The 24850-nt window shown below is 40.7% G+C and overlaps 1 protein-coding gene across 1 annotated transcript; it reads right to left on the reverse strand.

Annotated features, from left to right (window-relative positions):
• Positions 1–1956: 1956 nt before the first annotated feature.
• On the reverse strand, positions 1957–21338 carry LOC121952367 (gap junction delta-2 protein-like). Its single transcript, XM_042498999.1, has 2 exons — positions 21217–21338; positions 1957–2937 (listed from the first exon to the last, which is right to left on the reverse strand). The coding sequence occupies exons 1-2, from the start codon at positions 21285–21287 to the stop codon at positions 2070–2072; spliced, it is 939 nt and encodes a 312-aa protein (XP_042354933.1). The 5' UTR covers positions 21288–21338; the 3' UTR covers positions 1957–2069.
• Positions 21339–24850: the final 3512 nt, after the last annotated feature.

Genomic DNA, 24850 nt, shown 5'->3' on the forward strand with positions numbered 1-24850 from the left:
TTAAAGGTTCAGTAGGAAGCTTTTATAAAAATAACTGTCATTTTTGCTGGAACTGTCATCTTGACAGTAAAACATGAGACAGATAAACTGTGAACAAATCAGGTTTGTCTGCCCCCTTTTAGTGCTCCTAATGGCATTTGCAAGATTCTACCACACCTGAAAGAAAACAAGCAATAAGAGCCAGAAGGACTTTTTCATACGTTTTTTTATAAAATAGAAGTTGCCTATTATAGTTTTAAGATCATTTTGCTGATAATACTTTTATATAAGTAGCATTTTAATATCGGTCTTCAACTTGTAACACTGATTTCACACTGTGGTATTAGTGTAGTGGCAGCAGTGGTTAGATTGCTTTAGTATGTGAAACTGTGATTCAGTTATTTAACACTTACCTCTCAACATCTTGACGAAAGTAAAATGTCAGAATTACACAGTAATTATCACTTAAACACAGCAACGTCGAAAATCTCTGTTTGCATAATAATTTATTCACATATTTTTTTCACATACTATATATTATTATTGCTGCAGTTCTGGAGCCTTTCAGATATTCTCTTTCAATATTCCCTCCATGGGATTCTATGTTCATATCTCTTTATATTTTTCATCTTCATGCATGCTGAGTATTACATTTCACAGGAGCAGGATGCAAATAAATAAAACAGTCTCTTTTTAAGTTACATGTCATAATCTATCCATTCTATTAATGCTTCAGTAACATGCCTTTTTCAAAGTCCATGGGGGGGGAGGGGGAGGGACACTTTTCGGGACATATAGTCTCCATTAGAGGGCGAAGGCTTAACAAAGGGCACATTAATTATACATATTGTTAAAGCTGGCAATCTATGATTAATCTTCATTACCACCCAAACTCCTGTTCCCCCATCCAAGTGAAGCTCATCTACACCGCATAGGGAAAAGGCTAAGTGTAATTATTACATTTCATCTATGTACAGTAACTTCGAAATATGGCACCAAATCTGCTTGTGAAAAAAAGCTTGAGGTTACACGTTAAAATATTCGTGACTACAATACTTCTTTCATTTTCATTGAAAAACTCCTTATATAATTTAGCCCCGTAGACAGCGATCACACTTTACAAAGTGGAAACACTGGCACACTTTTCTTGACTGTTTTCAGTTAGTTCTGAGAGTAAACAGCATGCCCTGCAGGCATTGGGAGCATTGTGGTGTGTGACACAGTGTTGGAAAATAAACCTAACTCATCCTTAATGCACCATGTGTTTCGCTTTGAAAAAAAGCTCCCAGGCAATGTCAGTCTGCTGTCTGATTGGCACCTAATGAAACAAAGATTATGAAGAAGAGTGTAAATCTTTAGAAAAAAGCTCAGTACACCAACAGCAAATACATTGTACCAGTTTCTGCTGATAGTTTTAGTGCTGATGGTTGTTGTGTTTAACTTTGTGTTTCTTAGAACATGTTTAAAAAGGTGCTTGTTTGTCCACCAAGTGACTTTTCTTGAGGATCAGGGACAATGCAAAAAAAACATTATCTTTCTTTCAGTAGCTCAGATTAGCTTAGCGTTCAATTTTCTGATTTAAGTCAGACATTGGCTTTTTTTTCCTCACACACATGCGTATGCATGCACACGCTTAAGCTCTTGCATATGCACGCATAATTGGAAAATAAGGGGATTATTTTTGACCTACAGCAAAGGCAAATAATGAAGAACTTCAGATAATTCATCCTCAGACTATCTTTACAGTATTTTAATATTATAAGGAACTGCTCAGTTTTATCTGTTGGGTTCTTTGAAGGCACCTAGTGTCACCTAGGCAGAGCAGAACTCTCCGTTGTGTAAGCTTTAGGTGTAAGCTTTGTTACAGCAAGACAGTTTCCTTTTCAGGAAGGTGATTCTTCTCTCTTGAAGTGTCAAAGACTCTACTTTATGAATTGATGTTTCATCATGACTACACAGAGTCTGTCTGTGCTCCTGAATAATAATGCAGTGGTGAGTTTTGTGCCCTAATGATCGGGGGTCCTGGGCCAGGGAAAAGCTCTTCTCCAAAATGTAAGAGGTCCTCGAGCCCCCAGGCAGAGAAGCCTCTGTCAGACGTAGGCTGACTCACTAGACTGGGTCCTGCCCAGGTTTGGGGCCTGGGACAGGTGTGAAACATCCTTCTTGCGCACTTCACAGATGGACTTCCTTCGGGCCTGCACCCCTCGGATGGCCGTCTTTATCTTCCTCCAGCCAAGGTGGTTGAGCTCAGCCAGGTTGAGCAGCACACATATGCCGCTCACTGCAAACATAAAGACCAGAAACACGGTCTTTTCTGTGGGACGAGACACATAACACTCCACCTCCTTCACGCAGGGGTAGCGATCACACTCAAACATCCCTGGCACATTGAAGCCATACAGGAAGTACTGGCCGGCCAAGAAGCCGATCTCCAGCGCGTTGCGGAACACCACTTGGATGACATAGAAACGGGAGATCCCTTCTTGCCGTCGCACTTTGGCACTCTTGTGCGTCGGAGGGAGTCCCCGGGGTCCGTTGGGGATCTCTTTGACCTCCAGGCAGTCATGATCCTCCTTACTGCTGTCGGGGTGCACCAGGATGCCGTTGATGTTGCGAGAGTGAAGCTTGCGAGCGTGATGGTCGTGATGGCTGCGGCCGTGGTGACCGTGGCCGTGGTGATCCATGTAAGGATGCAGGAGAGAGTAACTTCGGTCACGTGCTTTGGCGGACTGGTGCACAGAATACGTGATGAAGCACAGACTCGGCGTGCACACCAAGATGATCTGGAAGACCCAGTAGCGGATGTGTGAGATGGGGAACGCCTTGTCATAACAAGCCTGGTTGCAGCCGGGCTGCATGGTGTTACAGATGAACATGATTTGCTCATCCTCGTACACCTTTTCTCCCACTATGCCTACTATCAGGATACGGAAAATCACCACCACTGTCAGCAGGATCCTGCAGAGAGACAGAAGGAGAAGGAAAGGGCAGGAAGGGGAGGGGGTGAAAAGGAGACAGGCAATGTCAGTTAGTGTGGAACAGACGCACAAAGACTCAGGAAATATCTGGGTGTCAGTCTGACATTTTAGAATTGACTGCAAGTCTTATTTTTACATAATGTAACTGGTAAGTGGATGCTGAAGAAAACAGTCTTTAGGCAAGTTTTCAGCCTTAACAATGTGCCTGTGTGTGTGCATGGGTATGTTCATGCATGAAAGTGTGTGTGTGTGTGTGTGTGTGTGTGTGTGTGTGTGTATTTGCACGTGTTATAACTCAGCTGCTGTGACAAACAACACCGTAGGATGGTTGAGTTGCGCTCTAGATGGCATGCACACATGGGCTCACTAATCATAAGAGACTAAAACAGGAGGGGTCGTCAGAAGATAAAGGTGATTTCACACTCATCTTCACTGCCGAGCTGAAATGGAACAACATGTACACGAAATCAGTGTGTGTGACTGCACATGCATGCTTCAACAGCAATTGCAATTTACACTTCCATTGACTTAAGGAACGGTTTTATAAAAAAATCACTGTTAGTGTTTATATGATAATACTAATTTTTGCCTTTCAACCTATACTATTAGGATTTTTTTACATTGTTACGGAGCTATTTAACAAATATTCTTCTACTACTTCTTTTTCTTCTTCTACTTCTTTTTACCTCTTTTCACTTGGCACCACATCATTAACGGATCAACCAGTGTCACAGTTGCAGGGCTTTTAGGTGTGTATGTGTGTAAAGAGCAACCAAATTCCAAAATAAATATTAGTATTGTACATTTCTGCAAGCCACTGACTTTTAAAATGAACACTTTATTTCAGTTTCAGTTTTCAGTTTTATGTTGGCACAGTGCTGTTGTGTTTAGGTTTAGGCACAGAAAACACTTGGTAAAGGTTATAAAAAGATAATGTTTTGGCTTAAAAAACATGGTTTAGTCACCAGAAACATAGCTGGAAATGCCCTTAGATTTAGTAAAAACAAAAAAGCAAAACTTGTTTTGTCACCACAAACATGGCTGAAAATGTCTTTATCTATTGATAGAAATACCTGTTTTTTTCATTACAATTACATCTGGAAATGTCCCTACTTCTTGTTAAAAATACCCAGTTTTGTCACCACAAAAAGAATTGGAAATGTCCAGACATCTCATTTAAAAATACCTGCTCTGTCACCATAGACACGTCTGGAAATGCCCTGACATCTCCTCACAAATACATGCCTTTTGTGTTTGTTGGTTTAGAACAGTGGCCTGCTGCTTGGCATTCGTCCATCGTCCCCTCCTGCCTCTCATATACATGTAATCTGAACCACGTCATCGTTGAAATACGATACACATGAAATGTACAAATGTAACATATCCATGGTTTGCAGAAATGTACAATGCCAACATTTTATTCTAGCTGGGCTGAAAAAAATAAGTCGCCTCACATCTGGAGGAAGTTCCTGTTCTCTGGATCATAGTGTGAGTTCTGATTACTGGCAACTTAGTGCTGAATCAACCAGGAGACATCTTCTGAAAACTGAGTGGGTCTTCACATTAAGCATCATTAGTGCATTGCAGCAGTTAGAGAGAGCTGTGTCCAGGGGCTGGAGGGTCTAGAGAGCGGTGCGGCTGCTTTTCAAGGCTTCTGAAAGAGACTGGTGTGCTGTACTGTTATCTTCTGGTGTCGATCCAGCATGAGCACTGCAGAGGAGGACTGGGGCTTTAGGGCTGCACTGTCAGCTCTTTCTAATGAGCGAGGAAAGCCTGCACATCATGGGGCTCCCTGGTATTTATGCCACAATGCAGTGGATGTGCATGCTCCCTGCGTGGAGGAGCCAATTACTTAGAACACGCTGGTTGCCGAACACAAGAGGGCCACCTAAGGCGACTGGAGGGATAGAGATAGATTGGAGGTGGCCCCAGGTGGGTTAGAACAACTTGGGTAATCGGCAGTTATATATGACAATAGCCTTTAATTCAGGTGATGTAACATAACATGATTCTTGTGCATTTTAAACATGCACATGAAACGTTGGGCTTTGTTCTCTTCTGTTGTGAGAATCTATAATGTATCATTTAATTAGGCACCAAACATGCCCACACCTGCCTCCTATGGTCAGTTACCACAGCAACCAGCGAATTAGTGAAAGGTAAAGTTTTTAGAAATGTGAAGTATGGAGAAAAAATGTGAAAAAATGTCATTTTTTTACTTGGGGAGTGACAAATGAATATATTTCATAAAGCGACTGAGGAGACAGCTAGTGAAAGATAAGTGGTATAGCAGAGGAACACGTGTTATCGTGAAATAGACTTAAACTAGAGCAGCACGCCGCTGCAGGACTGTTCCCGCTCCACCTGCGAAAGCATGCCTGTTTTATTTTTTCTTTGTGTGTGTGAGCAAGACAGACACGGGGACACAAAGACAAAGAGGGATAGTCAGCCATGTGTATGACTTGTGCAAAATGGCAAACGTCCGACCGTCAGTGCTCGGAGCAGCTGTGAGCGCGTACGCTACACTGACTTTCAGTATGTGTGGACAATATAACAGTATAAAGCTGCACCTTTTGTCTTTCAGGAGTTACATGCAGGTCGTGTATGTAATTTATAGTAGCTTTCTGATCCTTGGCTGTGAGCTGGATGTTTCAGTGGTTTGATAGCAGTGGATTTGGCCAAAGGGCTGATATTGATGGCTCTCTGCACCACAAGGAGTCATTTGACGCATACGGCTCAGATATAGACCTGTGATCTGCACTGCTCATTTATATGCAAATATTTGTTGAGATGATAGAGGATTCTCCGTGTGAGAATCTGCCGCTCTGGATGCTGATTTAAAACGATGTAAGGGGATAGATACAGCACGTCTGCATTCACTCTCTGTTTCTAAGGTCTGCTTCTCCTCATGCCAGTGATAATTACTACATCATAATAGCATTAACTAAATGTCACTAAGTCTGCCTGCCGACCACGTCTCTGTATGGTGACACAAGCTCAGAGACTGGGCAGATCTAAAATGTGCACTTTAACGTTCTTGGTAAATTCCTCTGAAATACTTTTTATAATTCAGAACTAATAGATGGATTGTGCTTTATTATTTACAGATGTTGTAACGGCATCACTGCAAAATGACAACACCCCTATAAGCAGTTTGTAATCCACTGGATTCAGGCTCTTCCCTATGTTCTGTACAGACCAGTGACTTCCTCATTACCAGTACAGCCTATCCACATATGCTCACAACTATACTATATCCAAGGCCTGCTTCAGCGGCAGTCTGCACCCCTAGGAGTCCAGGTTAATTTTATGTGATTTTTGCCACCTTTCTGCCTTAAAATCTTTTAAACTGTCTTTACCCCCACATGCATGATATCCTTTTTTCTTAGCACATACTCAGCTGTAAGTCTGACTTATCATTTTGTCAATGTGATCAAGTATCTAGCTGCCGGGATGGTTAAATAGATGAAAAATGACACAAGTGCCAGTAAAAACACACAAATCCTCTGTGATAATCACTTAAAATGTTATAATAAAATGGTTTTAAAATGATTGTTTCATTATTTATACATAGAATTCTGGCTGAAAAATACTTTTAATGCTGTTTTATGAAAAATCTTGTATGCCTGTAAATAGCTGAAAAAATGTTACTATTCAGAGTTGTATAAAGTGTAATTTGCAAAGGTTTATAATAGTAATAATAAAGAGATTAAAACAAAAAAGTAATAAAACAGCAATAAAACAAAACACAAACAACAATGGGATCATAAAATATTTAATCACTGGGGGATAAGGGTAAGTTTAAAATTCAGAATAAAATAGCCACAGAGGGATGATTAAACCTGATAATATATTAAATATTAATAGACCATTTATAGTCTAATGCAGACATAAATGAGACACAGTGAAAGCGCCACATAAGCACTTTGTAGTGTTTTTCTCAGCTTGTCCTTGCATGATAGCCATGTAACTATAAATAATAGATAAGTAGATGGACTGCAGATGGTTGGACACAACTTACCTATGTGTAGCATTGTAAGTGAGGATGAGTGTCTCCTCCATAAATGAAGTCTGCACAATCCTTTGTGGAATTATTGCAAAATTTCTGACGCAGAGCTTCACACAGACTGAAAGTAATGATGCATACAGACGCTCCTCATCAACTTGTAAAGTCCAAAACGACCAAATTTATCACCATGAAGTTGCTCTCGGAGGTCAACAAACTTATCAATTTGATCGTAACGTTCTACTTGAACACATGGACACCAGCACACCAAGTTCATTAGGACTCTTTAACTCCCATTTCTCCTGATTTGTGTAAATGACTGTGACAGTGAGGATAAACAACATCCCCAGGCTGCTAACAAGAAGCAGTTCATGGCTGCCTTCCCTTATACTGTATGTTGCAGAGCACAAGTGATCACTGACTACCTGAAAGCAAAAGCCTGAAACTTGGTCGTGTGCTGATTCCCTCTCTGTATGAGCTGATGAGGACTAATTGAATCCAGCATCAACATCTGACTGGGGACTAAGGATTTAAGGATGTGGACAACAAAGGATAAACCTTTTCTGTCCTCCTGAAATGCGACACACTTTGTGACTGCAGCTTTCTCAGTGCAGCTTTGCTCACCTCAACAATAACAGAAACAAATTTAGAAAACTTTTCCTAAGTACCGTACTGCAGACATTTCCACTATACTTGTTTGTTGGGCAGATTTGTGTCGTTAAAAAATTCCAAGACATTGCAGATATTGAGTGGTGTGTTTGTGTGTGTGTGTGTGTGTGTGTGTGTGTGTGTGTGTGTGTGTACTCCTGTGCTGGATAACAGGATAATCAGCACGGGGCAGATTGCTGCATTAGCAGAAAGCAGTGGACGAAGGTTATCTGCAAACATCAGTGTTTTAATTCCCGCAGAGTAACGAGCTGTACGTTAGAGCCGATTGAGAAAAGACAGCCTGAGCCTGCAGAATATGCAATAACCACCATAAATGATGAAAAAGATTTTAGAATTTTTATTATCTCAAATCTGAGGACAGAAAATCAAAATAAGGCCACTAGCTGAGTCGATAAAAGAAAAAGATGAAAAATACAATACATTGCATTGTCTGTGGCATGGTCACTTTAACCAAAATTTCCTTAAACATGCACTTATTTTCTGCTGAAAGGAGTCTCTTAAAACTATATAAAAAAAAAAGAAAGAGCAATGCCCGCCAGTGCAGTCAGTGCCTCCCAGCTGGGATTCTGTCAGCGTTAATTGTCCAGGAGGTTTAACCTGGAGCCGAATTATCTGCAGAGTACTATTCCTCTCTGAAACAAATGCAGGAGCTAATTAGAACAGCTAAAAACACTGAAAAAAAACCAGTTACACATTAAACACCAGTGTTTCTCTGATGCTGCTCAGCTCGTTGCGGAGGGGCTGCTAGCCCAACTCCTGCTTAATGTGTGCTCAAATTTTTTCTCTGATAACTTAAGATCTAAAGGTTCAGGAGGCTTTTTACCAAGAGCCAAATTATCCACAGAGCTCTCCCCCTCTTCAAAACAAACAGACCTGGTGACTAAAACCTATAAAAACACTGAGTAAAGCAGTTTTTGATTAATAATTTGTGTTTTTTAAATGCTGTCTGGCAAGGCAGGGGCTGGAGTAGAGCTGCAGCAAACGTTTTCTCTGCTCCTAAAGACTCAAATGTTTCAAACCAAGACCTAAAAAGTATATTGTAATAATGTGTCTTAAAACTTAACAAAAAATCAATATATGACAGCTTCTTGCAGACAACCACAACATGTGCAAAGTGGATATGATGCCACTGACAGGCAACAGCAATCAAATGACACAAATTTGTGTTGTATCAAAATGTATCCCCTTGTTGTGTTTGCCTCCCGTTGATGCATAGCACCTCTTCAGTGGTTAGTCTTAGGGCTTAAGGGTTTAGGTAAGCTTCAGGTGGGGGGAAACAAAGTTTGACACAACATCAGATAAAAGTGACAGATCTCTCTGGGTTTGAACATTGTTAGAAGCGTTTTGGATAATGTAAGAACACCACTCAAGAACAAAGTAGTTTTCTGACATTTTAAAAAGTTACACATCGTATCTTTAAATGGCCTGTAAATTATCTCCCACATTCAGTCACCCCTCATCACTTCATTTAGCCGCCCACTCTCCCTTCAGCTAAGACTAATCATTTCATTTTAGGAGACTTTCTAAATCCCTCACACTGTGCCAGAGATTTAATAAGATTTGGAAGAAAATTAATCTAGCCTGTATCCCAGGGTTGGGCTCACATGTGAGCTTTTCTTAGTTACACTTCCATCTCCGCACCACTGACAGCTGGTATTTTCACTCAGTGCAAAGATCAACGGAGCTCAAACACAAGCTAACATTCACGTCTAAAGGGATGATAAAAGGAGGAAGTAGAGATCTGTGCGTGATGCTTGGCTATATAACCTGATCTGTACACAGCTGATTGACCTGTGCGAGTGTGTGTATAGTGTTTTGCTCTACGGCTGGTGTGTGTCGGCTGGACATGCAGGCTCTGTCTTTCCCAGAGGCTTTCTCAAACACACACACAAACACACACATACGTTCATTCATACAACAGCTGCTGCTGCCAGCCTCCAGGGACGACGATGGCCTCGAGCACCACAGCAGATGCATCGGGACACACACACACACACACACACACACACACACACACACACACACACACACACACACTTTACTCGCACACACACATAAATATAAATTACCCTTTACTGTATATGAGTCAACAAATACATAAAGTATATCTGCACATATGCACTGACTCCCTCCACAGTGTACACTGACAGGCCTGTGAAGGGCTGTCTAAGTGCAGTATTATCTGTAGAGAGTAAAAATATTCTTCCCGCCCGTACGCTCTCAATAATAAGCTCCACTGATTGCTGATGGCAGCACATAATGAATAAAGACCTCAGCAGGCAGAGAAATTAGGCAGCTTAATTATCAGAGTGCAGACATTTCTTTCCACCCGCCCCTCATCCACTGTTCCTCTCTCAAACTGTTTTAATAGTTTCAGGTTTTGCCCACGAATAAGGCAGCCGTGCGTGACCGCCTGAGGTGCCACTTAAGAGTTGGTGTGACGGATGCATTAATATAAGGCTGAACTTGTGTGGTGGCTCACTTACTTAAGACCTTTTTAAATACTTAGCAATATTTTACTCAGAGCAAAAAACACAAATGATTTTTAAAAATAGGCCTCTGATATTTGTGATGCACACAAAACTCATTAAAGCCTTTTCAAACTGCAATTTTCTCATGTGTCACGACACAGAGTCAGCACGTGCAGAAATGTAATTATCTCACTTGCTCGTGCAACAGTTCTAAAGGAAATGGCGTCCAGTTTTCATTCAGGAATAAAAGAGTAACAAGGGAAGTTGACTGGGGGAGACTCAGGTAACGGCCTCAAGACTGAGACACAAACAGCTTCTGAGTAACGGCAATACCTTAACTCTAGTATTTAAACCTTCGCACCTTGAGCAAATTGGTGCGATTTCTTTCAAAAACAAGGGAAAAAAGGCAATAAGCGACTTGGTTAGAAATGTTCCACAAATTGCAAGAAATTATGAGATTTAGAAAGTGATTTTTTAAAAAGCAAGAGAAAATTGTCTAGGGACAAAAACTATATTTCTAATGATCACAATTATAAACATACAATTACGTTACAGAATTAATATCATTTAAAGCACATTTCCAAGACCTGTTTGCCTTTTTTTTTTTTTAGTCTTATTTTATTTAATTTTATTTATTTATTTTGTACTAATTCTAAGGTAATTTTCTTTTTACTTTTTTACTACTTTCTTGCTAATTTTGGTGTCTTCTTTTTCTTTTGTTGCTCATTGCCTTCTTCCCATGTTTTTGAAAGAAATCAAAGCTATTTGCTCAGGTTTCAAAGGGTTAAGATGAAAAATAACCTCTCTTTGTTGTTGAAACATATGGATGGTAGGTTATTGTCCAAAGCTGGAGGATGTTGTATTTGAAGAAATTTCGCACACAACTTTCCTATCAACTCATTGCACAGCCTAACCAAGCGAAGTGTTGACGTCAGTGTAAACCAGATGCAGCCCGCCTTCATCCCCTTTTTCTTTACTCCATCAAAACTAACACTTTCATCTCGATTCAAGCTAAGGCATGCAAACATTATGCAAAAGTATTTCTCTCCTGAGTTGAAAATCTTCAAATGAACGGTCTCAGCATTTTCCATGTGATTCCTAAAAGGCATATTTTGCTGATTGCATCAATATGCGATTTCAGAATATTCCATAAATCACTTTACAGATTCAGTATTTGAAGCAATGACAGTTTGATCAACTATAGGATGGATTTTACAAAATGCTTCTGCATAGACTCAAAAACAGCATAGACATATAATTATCCATAGATTTTTAAATCTCAATTTATTACTCAGACAGGCTTTTGATGGAGGACTCATCTTCAAACATGGAGAAAATCTTTCTATTTTGTAGCGGGACACAGAGCAGATTAGGCTTATATTCACTCAACCAACTTATTTTATGTCTGTAACATTTTTTAGCTCAGTACATTTAACTTTATGAAAAGCATTATTGCATAATTTTGGCCACGTTTCCAAAAATCAGTCACAAGGTTTAAGTCACAAGGTTTTAAAGTAAACTGAAACTCAATAAAATCCAAACTTCTGTTCCTGTTCAACCTTATTTCAGGCACCTGGGTTTTAGGTGAAACTGCAGAGAGAAATTATTTTGAGGAAAAGTAAAGCTTCTTATAACTGCAGTGCATTCTGGTCCACTGAGGACAGGTTTCAGCAAATCTTTTCCAGCCCTGCAATGACTCATATATAATAGCCAGCCTTGAGACTCGAGAAAATCCCTCTCTCTTTGATACTGACAGACTGACAATAAAACCTGATGTTTCCTGTTCATACAGCTTACATTTTTCTGCAGTTCACAGAGCTCTATTAAAGATTGTATTCTGTCTTTACAGGGTTCAGTGCAAATGATCTGGTGTAAAACAAAACATATAACAAAAAAAAAACTCCCAGAAATTTAAGGTGCATCATTTTTAAGTGGGTTTTAGGGCAGATTTCTGCTGACGCCTTATGCGTTTTCCACCTCCTTGTGAATAATTGCCGTCATACCACAGTGACAGCTAACCAAACTGAGCACGGATTTGTCTGAATTTATGTTAGATTAGCCTATAATGATACAAGTAGAGGGCCTTGTGGGAAATAATATATGTTTCTCAGGTCCTTGGCAAATGTGCTGCAAACCAGATGAATCATAAGCTACATCTGAACTAAGATGAATTAAATGCAAAATGCTTCCCTTGGGAAATTTGTGTTCTTTTCTGTAAGTTAACACATAATGTTATTTTATCAAGCGTCTCCCTCCTTTTAGTTGTGGTTAACTGGAATTTCATGGCTGGCCTCGCAGTCACTTTATCATGTCTGCTGGAGTTGTTGTCATGATTTATTAACGAGTTTACAAGTCACATGATGCAGGCTTTCAAGAGCTGCGGTTTATATTGTGTGTGGAGTGAATCTGACGCAAAATGGCACTCACAAATATAATCTGATTATGTCTTGTTGGGCAGTTTTTCACATATCTTTTAGTACTCTAATAGCTGGCAGGAGCACATGGGGCTGACATGGCCTCACGTCGTCAGTCCTAATGGTCACTGACTCGACTCACTAGGCATTGCCCCACTTGGCGAGCTTGTGTTTAGGAGAGTCAAAGATGGAGGATTCAAGGATGTAGGAAGAAATCTGTTCTGACGTGAACATGAAATGTTTATCAGCGTTTGTGCTCTGAATGAAGATTCTCACAAATCTACTTCTAGCACAACATATTTTATGTTAAAAATGTCAATTAAGATGCTTTTTTTGGTATTTCTGAAAGAAATTAATAGGCATTGACGAAAGAAAAGGAACAACTGTGTCACTTTCAGTATCTAGTGTGACCAATTACACTGTCAAGCAGGTTGTGTTAATCCAAAAAAGAGTAATACTACTACTGATAATAATAATTACTGTTATTGTTTTGAATCCATTCTTACTAAAAAAATATTGATATTTGCAGCTTTTAAAGTGACGCCTGAGACAACATGACCCACAGTAGCTGTCATAAGCCGTAAAACTGTCTGACTAAAGTTCTGACTGAACTATTTCTCTCTTACAGCCATCAGCTCTGTGTAAAGACACCTGCTTCCCTTATGGCTTTTGCCAACTTTCTGGTGGATTATTCGTATTTCTGCCAATATGATGCAACCTGCTGTCGCTGATAATTGTTGCTACAAGATTTTTCTTGGCTTTCACTGGAAATTGAGTATGATACTTTTAATTCCATCATACATCTAATTTGATTTGCCACCTACCCAGTGTTAATTTTAATCAGCGGTCTACATAGAAGATGTCTCACTGATACAAAAACACACTCAGGGACCTCTGGATACTGCACTTCCCACATGTAGCTTACTGTAGTCATGAACTATCATTATGAGGACAACTCCAAGGATGAATGAACTGCTATGGCAAGTGAAAATAAATGTTTTCATTTAGAATATAAAAATCAGGAAAATGTATCGTGAATACATTATTTTCTCCATATTTATCTATTTTTTAAAATCTTTTAGTGGTCTTAAATATATGTATTGATATATATTAATCAGTGCATTTGATTCTCGAACACATGGATTGGTGTTCACTACATTAATTATTTGCCCATTACAATATTAAACTTTTACCGTTATTATAATTTAATGAGGGCCATAGGAGATGAAGACTGGTATGTTTTTGTTACAATTTTTCTTTGAGCAAAATTTATCGACTTAAACTCATTTTCTTTACAATCTACTTGAAGCTGCCTTTATGATCTTGAAAAAGAAGTCAAAAGAAAACATACATACATCTGAAAGGACATAGAAAGTTCAGAAATCCTGTCCTAATTAAAGAACTCTAACACGTGGGGAAATCATTAAAAATAAAGAACATTTAAGCTATGTATAGGGAAAACATTACACGCCCGGTAAAGCTCATACACAACCCTTCAATGGGTTGCTGAAATGAATAATGGCCTGCGCTGAATGAAAGCTGAGCTCAGCTCTACTGGCAAAATCCCCCTGTCGAACAGTATAATCAATAACATTCAACATCAGGGATTGCTACACAAATAAACTAATGACAACTCTAGATGTGCAGAAAAATGGTTTAATTTGAGAGACAGTGCCGCTCCTCGCCAAAGGATGATGGATTACTAATCCTGTCAAATGCTGAAATATTGCTTTTGCTTTGCAACACAATCGTCCCAGGCGGTATAGATTTTACCCAGGAAGCTTATTATTAATGATTCATGAAACAGATTCATGTTCTCTGTGAACGGGATGATGCCCTCAATTAAATCTCCTACATCTCAAATTATTTTGGGACAAGTAGAGTGCCCTCCTAAAGTAGGGTACCTTCCTCTTATGGATATCCTGACCTATTTTGGTGAAGTGGAGAGAGAACAAACATATGTGCACAAAAACTACAGGAGTGAACAACTTTTAGGCTGACCATCATCTGTATTTTGGTTTTAGAGCCCCAAAAAACCAACAAGGATGTAGATATATTTGGTTTCAAACCTTTCAAGACTGTCTATTCAAGTGCTGCTTTTTTTTTTTTACCAAGTGAGTAAAAGAGCAGCAAGGTATTTTATACACCACTTTGTCCATTACATTAAAAGGCCAGACAAATCTGCATGCATTTTTAATGGTTGACTTGACATCAGTTGCAACTTGCAACAAGGACCCCATAACATTTATCAAGATTTTATGAAGTATTTATGATGCTAAAGTGAGGAGCGATAGATGGTAAATAATAGATACTTAAACTCTGTTATGGAGGGAGGTGAATAGATACAGATTTTTTTCAATAGAGTACATCAACCCAATCGCCAGAAAAAACGTTGCACATTGCTGCAAATCAAGGATATATTACATTTGTGTTACTGGTAAATAATAATTATAATAACGGTATATAATATAATAATTAATAGTGGATACGTTGAAACTTTACATTGAAACTTTACGTTTCAACAACGCTGTGGTTAATACAATTAGTTTCAGGCACAAAAAACACTTAGTTTTAACAAGGAAAATATGCTTTGGCTTAAAATAGGAGAAAACAACTATGTTGGTGTAAAAAAAAACACTAGAAAAACTGATGAAATGCTACAAAACACCCATGTTTGGTGCCTGAAAATCCTCTGGAAACACACCATTGACTTGCTAAAACACAACCATTTTTGTTGTTTGTTGGTCTCAGACAGTAGTCTGCAGTGATCTGCAGTTGGCAGGCATCTAATGTAGGTGACACTCACCACAGCTCTTTAGAAACATTGATATGATAGGTATGAAACATAAAAATGTAATGTATTCACAGTTTGCAGAAATGAACAATGCCAAAATCTTCTTCTAATGACTTGAAAGAGTACATACAATTAAATATGAACCAATTCTATTTGCTTAAATAACTTTTATGCTGATTAAAAAGCAAGATATGAAATGTAATGCAAAATACATGATGAGTTCATTAAACCTTTAACAACAGAGAGTGTCTCCCTCTTATTAAAGGAGTTGTTTATTCAGCCTAACCTGCACTGCTTTGTTTGCAAAGGTGCTGAATATTACATGTAATTTCTCTCGGGATGAAACCATCCTCAGTTTTTATGAGAGCTACAGTTAGAGCATTACAGTCAGATTAAGGTGAAGTTAAAAAAACCCACAAAGGTCTTGCGTATTTTTAGAAATCCTCATCAATGCAGAGGACACATATTGAGTTTGTGTGTGCACGCAGACTGTTTCCTCAGCAGCAGGGTCAGTCAGCAGCTCCAGAGGAAGGGGCTCTGACACAGATTCTCAGCACTGAACCTCTGCAGAGGGAGAACGTCTCTTCCTTCCTCTGTCTCCTACTCACCCCCCTCTGTACCCTTTTTGTTCTATAGCTCACATCCTCTCCTCTCTATCCTGCCATCCGGCAGCCTTTATTATTTTATCTTCCTTAGATCACTCCAGTCCTCCATTATCTCTGCCTCTTTTTTTTCTACGCTCTGCTTGTCTTTGGCACTGACCTCACTACAGCATTGCAGTGTTAGGGAAGATGCATCAACACATCTTTTCTTTTTTCTTTCCTACCTGCAAGGTGTGTAACTCAAACCCGAAGGCTTCATCTTCTCTTGGTAGAACGAGCATATAACAAAGCACACCTGAGTTCTGCAAAACACCTGAGCACCACGTGAAAAAAATGATGTGGTATGTCATGTTTTAATATAACATACTATGATATACTTTACTGCCCTTAAGTAAACGAATGCATCACAGAATAATGATGACAAAAAATTTGATTTTTACATATAGTATTAATGGTCGTCTGAGAAGTTAAATGAAAATGTATGTAATTTTGTTTGAGGAAATTGAAAGCTATGTCTCACATCAGGAAATACACGAAGGGATGGCCTTAGGTGCTAAATGAAGCCCTCAACATTCAATTGTTTAAAGTGCTATGAGGGCAAATCTCTTTTTTTGGCAAATCAGAAAAATATACAAGCAGTTGTTTGTCCCACTGGTTTATGTGCATTGAGAGAGTATTTTGTCCAGGTTTTTAAATATAAGTCTGTTAAGCCAGAATAATAAATAGGATGAAAAGAAATGTAAATGAATAACAATTTGGAAATTTTGGATTGTGGACGCAGGACGCATTTGGCTATATGTACATGTTTCTGTTGTAAAGCACAATATCAGAACTACCAAATCTCTGTTCGACAATTAATATTTATTGCAAACCTGATGTTATGATAAAAAAAGTAACAGTACTAATTATAAATAAACATAAACATGTATAGAATTTTAATACATATAAGACAACTGCAAACATTATCAAGGCTGCTGGGGTTATAGTTTGAACAACTATACCAGTGTATCATCAGCATATTAATGCAAAAATATATTTATCAATTTTGGTGACAAAAATTAAGTAGAAATCTATGAAAAATATTATTACCGGTAGTTGCTGCATAGCAACATGCAGCTTTGAGGGTCAGTCAACACATGTATGCATTTCTATGAATATCAGCAAGAAAGTGAATATGAGCACCTCTACAAACTGACTGAATAAGCCCACCATTGAGCTTGTAACTTCTGCCCATCAAGAGCAGAAACCTAATTAATTATCTTAATCAACACACTTGGTGAGATACAAAGAGATATTTAACAGGCCATACCGAACTGTCAATTATCCAGTGCTGAAAGCCCCGTGGTCACTATTACTGTAAATATACAGTAACCTTGGTTTGGGTGAAAGAATGAGGTTAATGCAGCCTTGACAATGATTTCTTTCACAGTGTAATCATGATTACGGTCATTGGTTATCCATGCACACGCTGTTCATTGCCCAGTTAGAAGTCAGGCGTATGGAGATCACAATACACAATACACACACATTAATCTTTGAATGAGTCATAATATTCAAGCCACCTGTGGTTAGTCAGAGGCACAGAAGCAACTCTCAATTTGTCTGTCTTTTTCAAAGACCATAATTAAGCTAACCTATGCCACTGCGTAGAGATGGTCCGTTTCTATTTTTAACACCGTCATGTATGCCTGGGCTAATTATCTGTCCTATGCCAGGGCATAGGTTAGCTTAAAACCTACAATTAAGAAACAGCTTAATTGTAGCTGGATTAGACAGTCTAGACATCCGACAATGCTATCTGACAGTGTCTCACAGTGAAACTACATCCTCACGTTGCAAGAGAGTAAGAGGGTTGGCACTCAAACAGATGACTGACATGCAACCATGTTCCAAAGTTTTGATGCAGGGGAGACTTTTCAGCCATGGGGAGACATCACTGTTCTGTTCTTTGGAACGGCATCCTTTGAACTGCAAGCGCACACACATGCAAACTCTTTCAAAGAGACTACACACAGGCTGAACATCCTATATGTGATGCCATCCAGCGGTTGCTGCATGCTGTGGCCACACCCTGTGAAGTGCGAGACTTCACAATGCACAACAGTGCAACGCTACATCACAGTTGGTTGTGTTCACAAGTGCAACAGACCACACCTGACCACACCCAACTGGGTTGTTGGGTGTGGTCAGTGGTGCAACAGACTTGAACCTTTCAACCCATAGAGGTCAGTGCAACAATTTTGACTCCATACATGTTTTAGTTTGGAGTTGCTCATTAACAATCTAGGAGGCATCTTTACAGCACAAAACTGTGCCTGTGGTGAACAATTCTCCAACTTGCTGGTACATCCAAAAACATCATTCTGATCATTTAAATGTTAATTGGAATTGATTTCCTGACCATGCAGACACATGCTTAGGATTAGGAATCAAGTCTTTATCTTTAGTAGTTTTTGTGTTATTGCTAAGATTGTCTTAAGAGTGTCTATATCTAAAAATGCCTGAATACAAGTAAAGAAAACAATATCCAGACCACCACTTAATGATAAATTACTACAACCTAACCCAAGGTCTCTCTGTCCACCAAACTGCATAAAAATACATACTAAATGCATTTATTGAGATATCCTATAAGCACGCTAGCTAAAAGGAACAACATTAAAATTGCCTTGGCAATGGGAAAAGCAAGTTTAGTTATCTTCGGCCTCACAAAATACTACAAAGCGACTCCAGAGACAATGTTTCTTGACTCACATAGCAGAGGGAACCTCTTTGGAAAGCAGCTAATGTTACAGCTAATACCCTAGGGTCAAATAGAGAGCCTTGTTGGACAAACACAGTCTGAGGGAAGCCAAAACACATAGGGATCATTTACAGAGCATTTCACTGTTATTCAGCAGGGTAGCACATGTCCTGATGTCCTGTGGGCATCACACAAACTACTTACTGGATGAGGGAATCATTTTACTGGTTTGTAATAGTATTCATATAATGTCATTTTTTGTCAGGTTTTGACACAGTGGGTAATTAGTCTAGTAGAGTCTATGATACAGGGAACAAAAAACTGGAAGAAAGCACAAAGGACTATTCTAAATTGAGCCAGCACTGCTCACTTGACTAAATGTATTTTAGGTATCCAGGGGGACCCTTTTTAATGTTCAACCAGTGAAGTGCATGATCAACAAATTAAGCTCAAATTAAGCATGTAAGAGGAAGCCATTACATCATCAAAGTACTCATTATGACTTTTGAGAGAGGTAGCAGACAAATTGAGAGTTGCTTCAGTGCCTCTGAAAAACTGTATGCGGCTTACAATCATTGAATCATCCAAAGATTGATTTTTCAGCATTCTTTACCCTGTGCTCACAGGGTATTACTGGTTCAGCGACCAGGACTGGATTTTAAAGCTGCATTAAGTAATTTTTGACCACTAGGGGGCGGAAAGACTCCAGAACAAATTCACAACAGTTAGCAGTTAGCTTATGAAGTCGTTATGGCTAACATGTTAGCAAACAGTTTCCTACTTACAAATCCAGCAGAAACAGAGCAACACGGACATCCCTTTGGTCTCCTTTGTCTGGCCACCTGTTGAATGTAATTCCAATATTCACTGGCGTTTAGCCCTCGTTTGGTCTTCCAGCGCATGAGAAAAATATCTGTCTCCGTCTTGCTCTCTAAACGTTTCTTCACCAGTTACTTTGGGTCTTTGCCATTTCGCGTTGGGCAGTTAGCATACATTAGCTTGCTTTAGCTTCTGTGTTGGGGGCTGCTGCCCACAGTCATGTATGAGCTGACATTGTTTTGGTTTTTTTTGCTGCAGAAACCAAAACAATGAGCTGACAATGGCTGAAAGCTGCGTAGAGCTTCATAGTGAGATGTTGATTCTCAGTGATACTGGTTGTACTACCAATCCCATAAAGCAGGAGGGAGTCATTTAATAAATGGCACAAAATATTGCTTAATGCATCTTTAAATCAAGTCAACATGCTGTACTACAGTATGCAGGTTTTCATTCCATCTAAAGACTAGACCAGGTGATTTCATTGATAAAGGCACTTTCCACCACAGAGGAAGAACTCGCTGAAATTACTTGGTGTAGTGTTTGATTTGAAGGAAAATCTCCATCACACATGGCTTCCTTGATCAACAGAGGTTTTGCTATAATGCGGCTCACATCATCTCTACTGCTCTGATATAATGTAGCCATATAGTGCTTAGTGTAGTCAATAAGGCATGAACTAATTTTCACTCATTCAACTTACACACAGAGCACACACACGCACACACACGCACACACGCTCACACACACACACACACACACACACACACAATCACTCACACAAAGCCAGTGGAGCAGAGAGAAGGTTAGGCCATGCCCTTGTTGCGGACTACCTGAGGTTTGGATTAATGAGCACAGCAGTGCAGTCAAATTCATATTCTTTTGTGGCTTTTCTTTGTTTCTCTGAAAAGCAATTTTCAAATTATTTTTTTTTACATCTGGGTTTCACAGGCTAAACCACTTTGACTCGTCACTATCTCAAATATCTCATCGTGCCATTTGGATTGTGCTTAATGGCTGGAATATTTTTTTTTTTACATTTAATTTAACACACAGAGATGATGTGGAGCGCATTTCTCACACAGAGTTTACAGCATGTCTCCATGGCATGTCTCCACTGCTAATCAAACTAAAAGCTCATCTGTTCAACCCTCCGCCACGAACCATTCTCACAACAAATATGAGAAATGATCGGATCGGACCTTCTTTACGATGCAAATAAGTGTCTGCTGCTAAAAAAATATTGAATGAACTTGTCTTTTTTGTCACAAGTTCACACGGAGTTCAGAGCCGTTTACTCCCCTTTGATTCTACCTTCCACACCTGCTTGTTCGCCATCCTTTCATCTTCTGCACCTCTGCTCTCCTCTCACTCCCACTCCCCTCTCCTCCTTCTGTCCTATTGGTCTGTGGCCAACAGCATCAAGCGTTATCTATCAATAGCGAGGCTATTAGGTAGTATCAACACAGGAACCTCTCTGAATTAACCATAATGCCCAGTAAAGCCCTGTATTGATTATGTGCAATTAGTTTATCCCTTAACTAATGATGGGTGTGTAGGATAAGGGTGAGGAGAGCAGGGAGGAGGAAAGGATGGGGGGAGGCAGGGATGACTGTGGGGGACTGTAGAACAGAGGAGAGCACTGGGACAAGCCTGAAGAGGGGGATCCATCAACTGATACATACATACATATAGTGTACATAAAAACACCAAGCTCAAACAAAAAAATCCATCAGTGTCTTACCTTCCGATCATGGTAGAGTGCTGCTGGACAGCCGCCTCCAGCAGCCTCTCCAAAATGGTCCATTCTCCCATGGTGATGGAGAGGTGGCAGGACTGTCAGAAGAACTTGGGGAGCCGCTTTCTCCAGTGGACTCCTTCTCCTTCTTCCCAGGACCGGCCCGCACTCTGGTGGACCTGCTGGAGAGCTGGGGGTACACCCAACCCCCGTCCCTGCACCGGCTCCTTTTGACCTCTACACGTTGACCTGGCCGCCCGTCAGTGCGTCTTTGACTGTGTGTGAGTGTCTTCTCCTGGGCCTGTCCCGCTGCGCTTCTCCTCCTGGTGGAGGAGAGGTGCTGAGCTGATTGCCTCCCCCTCCTCTCTCCCTCAGTCTTCTCCCCCTCCCCTGTGCGGTGATGCTTGTCCTCCCCCTGCCGCACCACTCAGCTCTGCGCTACGGCATATGCTATAGCTCACTGTATGACAGCCATGATCTCAGCCTTCTCTTTTCCACTTGCCTCTCTCTGTCCCCCCTTTGCTCTTTTCTCCTCTTCCTTCGTTCTCCACCCTACCCCCAGGGCACTCCTTGTACTTTACCTGCACTCCCTGCCATCAGTGCTGCTCTGCGCTCGTCCTTGCATTGTGTAGGATGTTTGCCTTTGCTGCACCCTTGCTACTCTAACCTAAACACACACACTGCATACAGCAGATCCTCTTTGGCTCACCTCAGCGAACAGCACTGTAAACACACTTGCACTCGATGACAGCTCTGGATCCCACTCTCCCACTTCCTACCGACTGCAGATCCACACCAGCACACAAAGCCCCTGCCTGCTGAATGTCATTTTACGACTGGAGGAATGGTCGCTCCCACAGCTCCGAGCGCTGCAAGGACCCATAAAAACCTGCACACACACACACACACACATACACACACACTCGGAGCCGCACACACAAACACGCTGCCACCCAGCCCCTCAGTAATAAATCAGCTGCCGTGCTGCATCCAGTGAGGCTGAACCGCGGCAGTGTGCTGCAGACCTGCTGTCCTGTGTTGTCCCCCCGGCTAATTTCAGCACAGTCCAATGCCCAGAGTCATGTCTGCCGCAGAGAGCGGGGATGAAAAGCTGTCCTGTGAAGCCTATTTCTGGGCTCCATCATCTCACATCCCCCTCTCCCCCTCCTGCTCTCCTTCAACCTCCACTCTCTTCCTCCTTCCCCTCCTTTGCTCACGTTTGTGTGCAGATCTCAGTCTTGCCAACTACCTCTACCTCAGCTCCCCGTCTTCTCTTTCTCCCTCTCTTCCTCTGTGTCTCTTTCTCGCTCATGGAATCGCTCTATCTCTGTCACACTCTGTGAGCATGCAACACCCCCCTCCTCCTCTTCTCATAGATCTCTCTCTCCTCCTTCTCCCTCCTTCCCTCCCTCCTCTGGTAAATGTGCTTGGATTGCTACCCTGATCGCTGCTTTACTTATGCTTGCAAGAATGCCTCCCACCGCACTGCTGTGTCTGTTCCTGCCTGATGTTGCACAGAAAAAAGGGATTCGAGATCTAACCGTGCCTTCTGCCCTGTCTCCACCGCAATCCTTTGTTCCAGTCTGGGAGCTCGGTGGTGTTTCCCAGACTCTTTAAACGCTCTCTTTTCCTCACTCTCTGTCTCACATCATACTTCCAGGAGGAGGATTACAGGAGGGAACTGTGGCTCTGCTCCACCCCATCCCCCCATCTATCTCCTCCCTTTCTCCATCCTACTGTATTGGGAATGACAACACACCTATTTTACCCTGACCCAACCTTCATATATTTCCTCTCCTCATCTTCTCTCATTCTGTCCATTTCCCCCCCATCCTCCATTACTGCTCCCTCTCCCCCTCAGGAGAGATGAGCGCTGTATTGTACTTTGCTGTGACATTGAAAGCTGCATTCATTAGATTTATATTAAGGTGCTGAGGCACTGGGACGGTCTCCCTCCACTGCACGTACAGATATAAGCAGATAGGGAGTGTAATTAACAGGCTCACACACCTTGACATGTGTATTTGAATCTAAGAGACAGGAAAAGAGCAGATATATAACAAGAGAAAAGAAAGGACCACAAGTTTTTTTCCTCTGAGATGTGAGTCACAGCAAGGTTTTCCCCTCTAGAAGACTGAGTCAAGTAAATGATGCAGTGGCATGACATGAGACCAGCCCACTAGAATGAAGTCATGGCTTGAGGTGACAAGTTCAATTCATTTGTGCTGCAGTTTCATTTAGTCACACTTCTTTGACTTGGGATGACATGCTTTGCTGGTTGGCAGTTTATTTGTTGCGGAATAAGGTGCATGTCTTTCGGGGTATTTGATACCACCTTAACGTATTCAAATCCTGCACTGCTGTATTTCTAAGCAAGTGGGCATATTCACAATAACGGCCCTTACACAACCACCTCTACTGTGCATTAGTGAACGATCGATCTGTTCGTGCGTGAACACGTGCAAAACACCTCTGCATGTGTGTGTAAGAGAAGAAAAGAAAGAGTGGGGGAGAGAAAGAGGATTTTGTTAGTTCAGCATCTTCAGCGGGGGGGACTTGGGGTCTTTACCTAACCAAGGACATATGGTGGAGGAGTGCTGTTGGGGGGAGAGCAGGCAGGAGAGGCAGGCGCTGGAGTGTGATCGCTCCAGTTTGGTGAAGCCAGCAGAGCAGCTGAAGTGCTGGCATCAGCCGGTCGGCGCTCTGAGAAAAGAGTTCAGAGCTGGATGGCACATGAGTGAGAGACGGGCGCAGGTGTGTCTGCAGTGACCTAGAACAGCCAGCTGAAGCATGCATAAACACACATACTGTACTCACACAATGCATCGCCATATAGAATAACATCAATGAGGACAGAAATGCAATTCTTATTGGTGTAATGTAGAGAAAAGCCAAAATGTGTGTTTCTGTTACTGCAAATGTAAAATCTTGCATAATTACAGTATATTTTGCAAGGATTCAATATGTTAAAATACACAGTTTCTTATCAGTTTGATATAAAGACTCTTGTGTAAATATACATGTCCCATATATATCTAGCAGGGTGAAAAATCAATATTTAAGCGCATTTAATGTTCATAGGAGTTATGTAAGAATGCAATTATGCTCACACAACAAGGGCACGTGATGAAATATGGAAATCAGGGGTGATTATTAATAAATGTGATAATGATTATGATGAATTGTGGTTTATTATTCAAATGAATGCAGGTAGAAAGTGCAGACCCCAGCTTTGTCGATGCCTCAGCAAGATCCCTACAATTTTAATTCACAGCCTATCATTGATTATTTCTGTCCTCGAAAAAAGGAAAGTGCTTGTGATGAACTGTTAACATTTTGTCTTTGTTGGTTGCTGAGAAAGAACAAGACATTTGAAGCGCTTTGGATTAGTAGATGATCGCTATTAAATGTCTGATATTAGATTTTTTTATTTTTCGACACGTCAATGGAAAAAAATAAAGACAATTTCAGTGTGAATTGATTAGAATTGTTATTGATCGGTAAACCATCAGCTGATAATTTATTGGCCATATATGAAGCAATACTTTTACACTAGTGTATTATTTGTTTGTTTTTAGGTGAAGCAAGTGAAGGAAGTCACCTTGTATTTTGCCACAGGGCTTCAACCTTCTGGATGGCA

Source organism: Plectropomus leopardus, chromosome 13, assembly GCF_008729295.1.
Source record: "Plectropomus leopardus isolate mb chromosome 13, YSFRI_Pleo_2.0, whole genome shotgun sequence".
Classification (NCBI taxonomy): Eukaryota; Metazoa; Chordata; class Actinopteri; order Perciformes; family Serranidae; genus Plectropomus; species Plectropomus leopardus.